Consider the following 14,161-nt stretch of genomic DNA (forward strand, 5'->3'; position numbering starts at 1 on the left):
TCGAAAACGAATGCCATTTTCAGGAGGAGTGTACAAGTCTGGATTTAGTCCAAGGGAAGAGACCATTGCAGGAGACTGCAGCGAGATATGGCACAGATTTATATATTATTAAGCGTGTTGTCCAGATACCCTTTGAAATACATATGTGTATGTTTATGTAATAATATTCAACTGTTATTTTTGCTATTATTGAATTATTATTATTTTTATTTTTTTTTATTTAGAAAAACAACAGTTGTTATATAAGAATACAAAATATAAAAAATAGTACATACATCCAGTTTTTCACAAATATAATGAGAGAACATGTTATACAGTAAAGGGAAAAATAACATATTATATAAGACATGAGAAAAAAAGAGCTCGTAAGAAGGTTAAGGGATGAAGAAATAGAGTGGAGGAGTGGAGGAGAGGGATTTTCATAATATAGTTGACCAATTCAAAATTTTGATATTATAATAAAATAAACATAATTAAAGGAACATAAACTTATTACACACTGACAAATGTTTCATTTTTTAAAATGAAGCACTTTAGTGCTTCAAAAAGTTTTTTTTGGAAGTCACAAAATACGTGTATGTACGTGCTTTCACTTTCCATTATGTTATATCCCAAGTCAACACGGGTCCTTTGGCCTCATAGAGTTTGGAATACGTTATTTTTATATGTTTTTTGGTAATATTAATGTATTTGGATGAATAAATAAATAAATTAAAACAATGTTATTCGGATGAATTAAAATCAAAGAAATGGCGTGATGATAGCAGAATTAATAATAATAAAAAACAAGTAATAAATATTTTTCTCTCTCCAGGTATCGTGAATCGCGGGGACTCATTCCGCCGGCGGCGCTCGCGCTCCAACAGCCTGGCCCCCGCGTCCCCCGGGGCGCCGCCCCCCGCGGGCCCCGCCCCGGACGGCGGCGCGGGCGGCCCCCGAGGGCGCGCGCCCGCCTTCCGCGTGGCCATCATGGGCGCCCCGGGCGTGGGCAAGACGGCGCTAGTCAGCCAGTTCCAGACCTCGGAGTGCATCAACGCCTACGACCGGCAGGGAGGTAGGAATCACAACAATATTTATGAACGATTACTCTAGATGTGCTATTTATTTATTTAGTACCCGCATTTACAAAATTATTGTAATAACCGTGGGCGCACAACAGTAGCGAGCGGTGAGTTTTTAGATAAGTAAGCTACAAAATTCTCATATAATACGGAGGAAAATCTCCATGAATAGTCTTGTCTCTCTGGAAAAATAATTATTTTATTGCTGTTCATAGTTTTATGTTATTTCGAACATATTTGAAAAATCATCGTGTACGTAATTAAATTTTTTTTTTAATGTATTTTTTTTTTAAATAAAGCTCATTATTTCTTTATAATATGTTACCAGCCGATATATTTTTCTTACTCGCGGCAATTGTTTGTTGTGTTGAAATAAAACACTTTTATCTTTTTGGATAGTGACAAAAAAAAAAAATTAAAGCTTTTTTTTACAAATAAGGCACGTTAGTTCATTAAATAATACATAAATGCTTCTTTTCTTTTTCAAAAATAGTTTTTAACTTTTCTTATATTGTAATATTAAAACCCTATCAATTGTGTAAATGGACAATGTATGTTAATAAATAAATAAAAATATTTTATGATAAACGTGTATTTATGTAGACGTAATAATAACGTCACGCTCATATTATATGAAATTTAGAGGGCATTCATATCGTAAATGCTTGACGCGACCTTTTTGACGTCATAGTCGACCAAGAAGTTTGTATTTTACGGGTTTTTTTACAGTCAAAGTTTAATTAAAGCTGCGGGAATTATTCGTGGGTGCATAGGACACTGAATTAGTACTCTATTTTCAGCGTATCAGCGTAAAGAAATCAGTCTTATGTATAGGTGCTACTCCAGGAACATTGGAGTATTGTGATGTAGAACCACCTTTATTTTATTAAAATTAATTTTGATTATTTTTTTGTTCTGTTTTATATTATTTTATTTTATATTATTTTATTTTATTTTGTTTTATTTAATTTAATTTCATTTCATTTTTAATATTTTATTTGATTTATTTTTATTTAATTTAAATTAATTTAATTTAATCTAATATTATTAAATTTAATTTAATTTAATTTAATAGACTTTTATTTTATTTGATTTTATTTTATTTTATTTTATTTTATTTTATTTTATTTTATTTTATTTTATTTTACTTTATTTTATTTTATTTTATTTTATTTTATTTTATTTTATTTTATTTTATTTTATTTTATTTTATTTTATTTTATTTTATTTTATTTTATTTTATTTTATTTTATTTTATTTTATTTTATTTTATTTTATTTTATTTTATTTTATTTTATTTTATTTTATTTTATTTTATTTTATTTTATTTTATTTTATTTTATTTTATTTTATTTTATTTTATTTTATTTTATTTTATTTTATTTTATTTTATTTTATTTTATTTTATTTTATTTTATTTTATTTTATTTTATTTTATTTTATTTTATTTTATTTTATTTTATTTTATTTTGTTATTTTTTATTTGTGATTTAAAAATCACTATTTTACAAAATAGAAATTAGTTTACAATTACTAGAGCCAATTTAAAAAGTCCCTGTTAATTGAATAGGTGATAAAGTACATTATTTTTCTTAAATTAAAAAGTTAAAATTAAATTTATATCTTTATATAATCACTTTGTAAAGCGCCCTTGAGGTAAAATGGCGCTACATAAGTTATCCATAATTATTATTAATACAGAAGGATATAATTTACATAATCGTGCGAGTGCGACGATTGTGTGCGTGTGAATACGAGAATGTGTGTGTGTGAACCAATATTTCACGTCCACCCTGCCAGGAATCGAACCTAGAATTCGAAAGATGGTAAACGAACACACCAAGCAAATAGAATATTCAAAGAAGTGGACTTATCTTAATGTCATTTTATTTTTAAAGATTCTCAACTGAGAGTTGTAATCGTGTCGAAAACCCTCTTTCAGGATTCTGGTTCTATTTTGCACCCAGAACTGATTTTTTATCCGCCCGGACACATAAACTTATAGCGTCGTAAAATATTTGCAATTAAATAAGTTTGCTTATTTTAATATCTACGTATTTCTCCTCTTTGGTATGTAAATAAACAAACATAGTTTGAAGCTAATTGTGCTTAATTAAAAAAATACATTAATCAATCTTCAGTGTCATTATAAATCAATGAACTCTTGAGTTTGTCCAATTTTTTGTAGACAACGGCTGGATTTAACCCCATTAAATTTTAATGTTCTGTATCTCTGTTGTTTGGAGGTACAACAGAGATACAGAACATTTATGTGAAAAGAATATGTAAAAATAATTTTAAATAAAATTAACCGTATCTTTTCTGTTTCCTCTTCCTGTCTCCTTCCAAAATTATTACCAGCGCCTCATTTATGAACGCTATCTTCATCAGTATATATCGAGACGGTATACTTAACTTCTGTACTATCTGTATCTACCTCGGTATGTTCTACCCACTTGTCATCTCGACATCATATGATCGAAACGACCGCAACAATTTAGTCCGCATTCCTTACGTCATTAACATTTAAAATAGTTCTCATTTATATTTAGTAATAGTTTATATCGTATTAGCAATAGATCCGATAGTATACTGTCATTTCCAGGATGCAGAACTAAGTTCGCACAGAGGTACTCCTTATATGTTGGTCCAAGATCCTTCAATTTTCTAACTAAGGAATTACAAAACATTAAATCACTGGTACACTTTAAAGTAGGTTTGAGGTCTTGGATTAGCAAAGAAGGAACAGATAGACACTTTTTTTTAAAAATAAAATAAAATGCATATTGCAAATAAATCCTGTTTTCATAATATCAGCATAAGTTAATTTTGTTTTTCTTTTCTTTTTCTGTTCTTTTCTTTTCATGGTCATGTCATACCATATTTATATGCTATAAACTTATTAATAATTAAAAAAGGAATGGCCCACGCTCAGACGCTGAAGTCTTTGTGGGCATTTTTTCCAATTTATGTAATGGTTTGGTTTTAAGATGTATTTTTCAAAGTGTATTTTTGTAATTAAAATTCTAAGTAAATATATGTATGGCAAAGAAAATTGGCTTCTGTGATAAAAAGAGCTCACTTCGAAGCGATTATAAACTCCAATAATTCCCAATTCACCCAAAAATGCTCGCTTGAATATGATTTTTATACATCTTTTGACAATTACTAAGACGTTATGCTTCACGATCGTCTGTCTTTATCTACCAAGCGATTACAAAACCGGCTTCTTTGACGTATCGATACGTACACTCTGGAAGATAGTAAAACAGACAAAAAATATAAAATAACTATTTTTTTTTAATAGTGGCAACTTTCTTACTCCTAGATACTCTTATATGTTATTAGGGCAGAAAAGAGCGATATTAATTTTTTGCATCTAGCCACTCGTTTCCGAAATTGACAATTATGTCAGAATTTAATTCGACTTCAAAATCGACTTATTTCTCTGTTCTCATAATTGAGGCCCTGGGCCCCGATTACAATGGGAAGTCAACATTTATCTTCAATTTTATGCACAAAATAAAATTAAGTTTCTTGTATGAAAAGCAGATTATACATACACTTTTTTCTTCTAAATATGTTTAATTATAGGTTACCGACAAAGAAACTTTAAATATTCATGCAAATACACTTATTTTCGTTTAAAAAAAACGGTTTTTCGTTATAGGCAGTCGAAGATAACTCTGATAACCCGCATGTCTAATTTTTTAATGTGTACCACACAATGTATTTTTATTAAGTTTATATGTGCAAGCCTTATTTTCCCATTAAAAAAACACCAGTTATTTTTAATTAATCACATAGGTTTATTCATATATGTATTTTAAATTAACTTTTTTAGTACAAATTTTTGATAAACTCTTCTTTTGACCAGTCTGTTTTTTTGGTTAGCTAGAAGATATTGCTTTCAGCAATAAAATAAGTCCCCCAAAGTACTTATTTGTACTTAGAGTAGATTTAATGAAATATTTAGCCATTTATATAGATGGGAATTTAAGATGTACTTATCAAATCGAACATATTAAAAATAAATTGAAAAAACAAATTTACTTATTTAAAACTATAAGAAATATAATAAGCCTAAAAGCACCTGTAAAAATATATTACGCAATAAGTCAATCAATTGGATGGGGATGTGCAAATGACACACTGATCAAACAAATAATAATTGCACAAAAATCTTTGATAAAAATTATCTTAAGAGTCCCAATCAGAACTAGCTCCCTCGGTATATTCGAAAATCTTAATGTAAATTCTATAAAACAACTTTATGTAAAAGTTCTGTTACTATACGCATACAAACATTATTCTCTACCTTCCGTTACAAATACAAGAGTTACTAGATACTCCACCCTGATGCTGCAAAAAAATATGAATACAACCTTCGGTCAAAGAGGATTGGCCTACTACTCGATTAAAGTGTACAATCTACTTCCATTAACCATAAGGACAATAGGTAAGAACTAACAATATAAAATTGCTATAAAGAAATGGACAGTGGAGGTGGGTTGCACACGGATCGATAAGTGGATCAAGACAAATAGGTAAAAGGTGTGTACTGTTTATGAAATTTGGTCTATTGGTCTATTTAAATTGGTTATGTTTTTTATGATTGTTTTAGTTTATATTGCTAATTAGGTTAATTAGATTAATAACGTTTTTAATATTTATTATTATTATGTTAAATTTGCTAAATTACTAATTTAAGGCATGTTTCACATTTTGTAAAATGTTTCCCTCGACACGGGACACTCCAGTGAGGGAACATTATTATGCTTAAAAAAAAAGAATACAAACAATGTAAAAGTATAAAAAGTATAAAAAAAAGTACCATAAAATTATATGGTAAAATATATTTTTTTATTTATTAATTACATTATACATACATTTGTTAAGGACAGAGACACAGTTTATAGCGACACAATCAGGAACGACCCATGTCTGTGAACTTGCTCCGACTCGCTAGAAAATCCGTGCTGAGTCGGAGCACTTGTAATGCATTCATAACCATACATTCACACACATATATACACATATATTCGCACATACATATTTATATTATATTTTATACATACATGTACAATATACATATATATTAAGTTTAAGTTTATACACATCAATAATATGGAAGTATAGGCAATTTACAGGGCTCATGATCTGTCATTGGCTTGTTTAAGTGGCTACATTCTACACTCAGTAACATTCATAATTCTGCCTGTGTTGAACGTCCATATTTTTTCAATTCTTAGAACAGTTGATTTTTTAAAGTAAAAAAGATAAAACCTTTATCGTTTCCGGTCAGATTTATTTGACTAAATTATTTTGCGTGTATAAATTAAAAAATATATACTTCTTTTAGACCAGTGGGTTTATTCATTAGTACGAGTATTTTGAACTCATCCAAATTTTCGTCGCCTATAACTGTATTTAAATCCCTAGGGAGTTGTTGAAATTCAATACATTTCAAACATGCAATAACAGGTCATAATCCCAGTAAATCTCTTGACTTATTATCTTCTCTAAAAGGTTCTCCGTCTCTGTTTTAATATGTTATTCTAAATCGTTTTCCAGCTAAAAAACAATAAAATGGTTTTCACGAAGGCTTTAGGATTTAATTAAAAACGTGTGACCGCGCCAAGTGGATAATTAACTCAATTTGATTAATTATAAAAGGGGATTTTAATAATATTATCTTTTGGGAGAATGGCGGCAAAAATCTTTACAATCTTTTTGGATGCCTTGAAGCGAAAAAATTAAATGAATATTAATTAATTTCAGAGGAAGAGTCGTGTTAACTGTTACAATTAGGATATTAATTACACATATATATGTATCATGCGCGTGCGGTGACTATCATCAGTAAGGATGCTGATACATAAATATACACCTTATCATATAATTAACAATTATAATCATATTACAACAGACATTTTATTTTATTTTATTTTATTTTTATTGAAATAAACGGCACTTAGTGCCTTTTACATATTAGTTACAAATACAATTAAATATACATACATGGAAGCATAATTATAAGTAATACAGAGCATTTAAAACAATATTATTAATTTAGAAAGTCTAAGAAATATAAACTCTATAAAATAATAAAATATTACCAGTTGTAGAATTATGGATAAAAAAAGATAATTTGGTATTAGAAATACTTTGAACCAGTTAAAAAAATAACTAAGAAGTAATTTTGAATAACATTAAAAAAAAAATATATACATGTATTATTATTGAAAACTAATATTTAGGTAAATAGTATATGTTTATGTATAAAAATATATAATGATGTAAAAAAAATAATAAAGAGAAATATTTTTTACTTATAAATTAATTAAGAAAAGAAACGAAAAAACGAAAAAAAAACACTAATAAAGAAGTTTAAAACAAATTTTTAACAAAAGTAACAAATAGTTACCTAGAACTATTACCAATAAAATAAAGAAGAAGAGCCGTTCTATATGTAATAAATTTCATGTGACATGAAGAATGTTTTACGGAAGGTAATATAGAAGTCAAGGCATCCACAGATATTATAACCTGTCATTGGCTGGTTTAAGTGGCCTATTTACACAATGTGTAACATTTACCGTTCTGTCTATATTTAAACATCTACATTTCTTCGGCACTTTTATCTGTTGACGTTTGTGAAGTTAAAGAGCTGAAACCTTTATTGTTGCGAGTGAGATTATTCCATTCATTTAATTGAATTTTTTTCATCTACATGCTAAGCAACGCCTTTAAATATTTTTCTTTTTTTTTTAAGTGTTTGAACATAGGTAGAATGGGGAATGTAGATGTTCAAATATAGGCAGAATCGTTAATGTTATACAGTGTGTGAAGTGGCCACTTAAAACAGCCAATGACAGGTCATAAGCCCTATGGATGCCTAGACTTCTGTATTCCCGTCATGTCTATTGGAATATATATATATTTAACTATTGCTAATCGAAGCATAAAATCATTTATTATTATGTTTATTAAATGACATATTCTACCACATAGATGTGTTACTATTATTACTTTATTGTATTATTTTGTATTTATTTTTACTATCAATTGATATATACCGAATTGAATTATAAAATAACTATAAATTATTAATAACATATTGCCACGTACTATTAAATAACTTTTCTGCATTCCATTTCTTGACATGCATAAATTCTAATTATTTGTATTTTTTAAATTATTATTTTGAATATTGTTTTGATTATTTTGTATATTGTTTAATATGTTTATATTTGTTTTTGATTTATATATAGAAGAGTCCCGACTTAACACGGAATTTTCTAACCAGTCGGGACATAATTTTTTTTTAATAAGTGTCATGATAAAATTGTGTATTTTGTGCATTAAATAAATAAATAAAATATGTTAATATTTACAGCTCTCCCTAGGGGTTGAATCTAGTCCTTGTCTACAAAAATTTGGACAAATTCAAAACATTGTTAATTATAATCATTTATGTATTTGTATTATACTCGTAGCTTTGTTTTTACGTTGCAAACACAAGAAGATTTTAAAAATAATATATTATATGACATCTATTCATTAGGCACAATAAATATTTTAAATTCTCTCTACCCGAACTTCTGTCTGTTACCGGTTACCTGTCACCTGTCACCTGTCACCTGTCACCTGTCACCTGTCACCTGTCACCTGTCACCTGTCACCTGTCACCTGTCACCTGTCACCTGTCACCTGTCACCTGTCACCTGTCACCTGTCATCTGTCATCTGTCATCTGTCATCTGTCATCTGTCATCTGTCATCTGTCATCTGTCACTTGTCACCTGTCACTTGTCACCCGTCACATGTCATCTGTCACCTATGACCTGTCACCTGTCACCTGTCAACTGTTACCTGTTACCTGTTACCTGTCACCTGTCACCTGTTACCTGTTACCAGTTACCTTTTACCTGTTAGTTAACTGTTACCTGTTACCTGTTTTTGTAATTTGATTATAATGCGGGTTTTAATTTTAAAAAATGATTTTTTTTTTCTTTTTATTTTTTCTGTTCATGTTTGTTGAGATGCTTGGAGGATCTTTGTGAACGCCATATGAAGGGTGGACGGAAGAAACATGCGGAGTCATGGTTTTTACAAATTTGAGTTAAATATGCCAAGTGGTATTTACAGTATGCACCCGTGTGTCCTATCAAAATATCGTCACATACGCCCAATCATTGGCAAAACGTATTTAAAATTTTGGGCAAAGCTGAAGAAACGCGAGCATTCAGTATGATACGGAAAAGAAAGATTCGAAGTTCGCGCATAATTTTAAGAAACAAGCGTAGTCAGTCGCTGATCAGGCGGATCTCAACAGAGCGTGTTAGAAAATGCATATTACTGTAATTCTGTTCGTGAGTTACACATTATCTGTTAATCAGCTGAAAGGCAGAATAATAACTTAACCATGTTTAAATTCTGCTATAATTAACGTTCATATTGTTCAGACACTTGGTTAAATTTCATAGCGCTTTGACAAAAATATTTTATTTTATTTTTTAAATAAAACCACTTAACTTTCTCAGTTATAAAGCGTAACGTTTTATTTTAAATTATGCGAAATCTTTTTCTTAAAGGCTTATTTTTTTCTTAAGAGAAGTTAAACCACGCGTAAAAGGAAATTAATCACTTTAGGTATTTTTCAGACATTTTCAATTTTCTTTCAATTACAATCTTTTAGAGCTAATCTCTTACTGAAGTACGCTATATATCTTCCCGACGTAAGCTGAAATAATTTCTGTATTTACATACGGAAATAGAGACAAGAATTATACGTGGGATTTAGTTCGAGGGACCGAGTAATAAAGTGTTTATTTACAAAAATATTTTAAAAATTCTTATTTCTTTTTGGTATTTTGTAAAAAAAAAACCATCATCATCATTTCCTTTCCGCACCTTATAGTGCATAGGGCACTTCATCGCTACACCAATCGCAGCGTACCTCGATTAAGGTAAGATGATCAGGCTTACGCTTCAGTCCAGGGACTATTGATTTTTTTTAGTGTCAAAACACTTTTTAAATAACGTTTCATATCAACCACGTCGGTAATCGAACCTAAGACCTCTTACATGATAGGCGTATGCGCTGACCACTACACCGCGAGGCCGACAGGGACGATGCCAAGCCAGGGACTATTAAAATATTCGCGTAGAAAAACACTTTTTTTTAATTATGTTTTGTGTCAACAATGTCGGGAATCAAACCCGAGATCTCTTGCGTGGTAGGTGAACTCGTTGATCACTTTACCACGAGGCCGACAGTTAAAAAAAAATTCTAATGTACTGTTGGATGCTCGATACCTTCGACCTCGGGACTGTAAACAAGGCCTGCCCTCTCGCGATACGCGTGTTCGAAGAAAACAGGGAACGTTTGATTTTAGGTAAACTAATTGACGTTATGGTTTTGATTGTCAATCCTGGAATTAATGAAAGGAGTAAGGACTTACGGTTTCCTCCCTTTGACCAGTGTCCAGAAAGACACCGCTATCGATTACACTGGTCACTTTGCACGTTTTCTTGTATGTTGGTGATTCGAAATCACTGTCACGCTCGCGGTACGGTTTTCGTTGTTGTTCGCGGTACGGTTTTTTGTTGTGTTGTCACGCGTTGCTTTCTTGACTCGCCGTCAGGGAGGAGTAGGTACATTGGTATTCAAAACAAGGACCACCGGAATCAAAGGAAGGGCTTGACACTTGAATAAAAGAAAATGAATCCGAAACATCTACCTAAAAATGTATTAAAAAATAAATATAAAACTTAATTGCTGATAGGACTCATGCTCTTAGTAGCTAACGCTTATAAGACAGATTTTAATTTTGAAAAATTGTGTCATTGTGTCGGAGCAATAGTTAAAAACAGAAGAGGGGAAAAAAGTCAGCATGTGGTTTATACAATTATTTACTAACATTTAATAATGTGTTTGATCACAATGCTTTAAATATCAATTATGCAAAATAAAATATATATATTACAACACAGATGAAGAACATTTTTTAGCAGAAAATATAGAAGTCTAGGCATTTACAGGGCTTATAACCTGAAATTTTCTGGTTTTAGTGGCCTCTTTCTAAACTGTGAAACATTCACCATTCATGTTTGAACATCCAATATTTTTAAATTCTTCCATCTGTTGATTTTAGTGAAGTCAAAGAGTTGAAACCTTTATTGATTCGAATAAGATTCTAAACGAATTATTTCACCTTGATACTAAGCAACGCCTGAAAACACTTTTCAATTTTTATAGTTCTTTTTTGACCAGCTGGTTTTATTAATAATATTTTGAGTTTGTCGACGGAAGAATTGAAGGAATATAGATGTTCAAACATGAACAAGACAGAATGGTGAATGTTAAACTGAGTGTAAAGTGGCCACTTAAACGAGCCAATGACAGGTCATCATCCCTTTAAATGCCTTGACATGTATATTCCCCTCTATAAAATGATCTTCATCTCAGTTGTAATATGGCAGCCTCCGTGGTTTAATGGCTAAGATACTCGATTCACGCACGGAAGGTTCCGGGTTGATTTCCGGTAAGAACACTAATATTTTATTTGATTCTTCTCAAGCCTGAGTGTTCTGTACTACCATTCACCACTGTAATTGGGCCTCCTGGCCTGTTGCAGTGCAATAAAAAAAAACAAAAGTAAAATATTATTAATATTTAAAGCATCTTGAATATAAAGCTTTGTGCTCAAACACTTGACTAAATGTTATTAAATATTTGTTTATAACCACTAGCCGAATTTTCTATGTCTACCGATTTCGAGACGTACCGTACATACAAATAATAAAGAATTAAAAGTAAATAATTTAGAAATATTTCACATAACTAAAGCTTTTTTAAATAATGTTCCTTTCAACAATGTTTAAGTATGTCCAAATGCTTGAAGACTGGCTGGATTTCCTCCTAGGGAGTTGTTCATATTTAAATTTATTTTAACGGAGAGGGAAAACATTTTTGAGAAGGGAATATGGTAGTCTAGGCATTTACAGGGCTTATGACCAGCCATTGGCTGGTTTAAGTGGCAACTTTACACACTGTGTAACATTCACCATTCTGCCCATGTTTGAACATCCATATTTCCTCAACTCTCCATCTGTTGACTTTTGTCAATTAAAAGAGCTGAAACCTTTATCACGTAAGTGAGATTCAGGAGGAAATCCAGCCAGTCTGCAAGCATTGGACATACTAAAACATTGTTGAATTTCTACCTGGTAAAAGAAGAAGTATAAAAATCGAAAATTGTTTTCAGGCGTTTCCTAGTAGGTGGTTCGGTTCAGCCGGATGAATCTCACTTACGTGATAAAGGTTTTAGCTCTTTTACTTCACAAAATTCAACAGATGGAAGAGTTGAGGAAATGTGGATGTTCAAACATGGGCAGAATGGTGAATGTTACACAGTGTGTAAAGTTGCCACTTAAACCAGCCAACGGCTGGTCATAAGCCCTGTAAATGCCTAGACTACCATATTCCCTTCTCAAAAATGTTTTCCCTCTATGTTGAAATAAATTTAAATAATGTTCCTGTTTTATTATATAAATAAAACACGAGTGATACTTTAATCCACAAATTTGGAATATCCAGTAACCGGTTTCATCGCTTTCGCGACATCTTCAAGACTGGTCTTGGAGACTGGAGACTGGACTTGACCAGTCTTAAAGATGTCGCGAAAGCGATGAAACCGGTCACTGGATATTCCAAATTTGTGGATTAAAGTATCACTCGTGTTTTATTTATATAATAAATTACAATGAACTTCCATCAAGACTTTTCACTTACAAACATAAATGTTCCTGTGATCAATAATTAAACAACCTTTCGATATAGTCCTTTATACGATGTTCCACGGTAATGGTCACCCTAAACCTTATAAGCTCATCCCCTCCCTCCATCCCCTCTACCTTTTTTCAGCTATTTCTCGGACAACATAGAATATTTTCATAATTTTATCAGTTCGTGTTTGTCCTAATCAGTGCACGTGCTTATTAAAATGCATGTCGTGTTGGTTTTATATTTTTATGCAACAACTATGGTGAAGGTGTATAAAGGGTTTTGCTTGTTGGTTCAATCGGTGTCCTGTCGAAGAGACGAGTACGTCTCAAAACCGGTAGGCATAGAAAAGTAAGTAAGTGGTTATACAGGGTGTTCATTTAACCCTGTCACATCCAAAACCACGATGATCAGTATGGGCAAGAAGACATAATAGCATATTTTAAAAAGTATTTAGAATGAAGAAAATAAAAAAATAAAAAAACAAGTGGTTGCTTACTTCTGCAGGGGAGAAGCGAGGGGAGCGCGGCGCAGTATCAGATCCCCCTTCCCTCTCCTCGTTTCTCCCCTGCAGAAGTAAGCAACCATTTGTTTTTTTTAAATATTTTATTTTATAAGATTTCAGTCCTTTTAAAAAAATATTTTAATGTGCCAATATGTCTTCTTGCGCATACTGATCATCGTGGTTTCGGATGTGACAGGGTTTTAAAAACACCCTGTATACAAATATTTAATAACATTTAGTAAATTATAATTTTGAAATCTCCCAAATCCAGTTCTTGTCTACAAAAATTTGGGTAATTATTTTACTGTCGACAAAATAAATTGTTTATATAAATTAAGGTTTTCCACATTCGTTTTTAGAACTTACTCGTTTGTCGTGGTCGCTTGCGAATTCAAGAGATTGTAGCGTATTACATTTGTAACAACTCACAGAAGATTGATGCCTGGCATTCTGACGGTTGAAAAAATATTACAATTTTACATTAAAATATCAGCTAATTTTTTTACGTTTTTGCTCCTCTCAAATAAGTGGGGCAGAACAGCGTGTATTTGGCATTTTTAGAAACATATATACTATTCAACTCAACTTATATAATCTATTTTTATTTATTTATTTAACTTTTTGTACATAATGTTACTTGTACATTAGCGGGCTTATTGCCAAATGGCAATTTCTTCCAACCAACGAATTAAATAAAAGTTTTATTTTTATAATTCAAGTCACAGTACATATTCAATAGAAAAAAAGATTAAAAAGCTAAAGAAAATAAAAATAGAAATTGACGTATTTGTTTATAAATTACCTT

General features: G+C 30.9%; 1 protein-coding gene across 1 annotated transcript in view; it reads left to right on the forward strand.

Moving 5' to 3' along the window:
* Positions 1-814: 814 nt before the first annotated feature.
* Positions 815-14,161, forward strand: part of Rgk3 (Rad, Gem/Kir family member 3) — a gene marked incomplete at its 5' end in the record, with an annotated part of 186,424 nt that continues 173,077 nt past the window's right edge. The window contains one exon of the mRNA XM_088230447.1: positions 815-1,054. Within this exon, the coding sequence (XP_088086573.1) occupies positions 815-1,054 (240 nt within the window). The remainder of the gene's footprint in view (positions 1,055-14,161) is intronic.

Source organism: Micrasema longulum, unplaced genomic scaffold (genome assembly GCF_059751315.1).
Source record: "Micrasema longulum isolate JH-2025_06_02 unplaced genomic scaffold, ASM5975131v1 h1tg000768l, whole genome shotgun sequence".
In the NCBI taxonomy this organism is placed as follows: Eukaryota; Metazoa; Arthropoda; class Insecta; order Trichoptera; family Brachycentridae; genus Micrasema; species Micrasema longulum.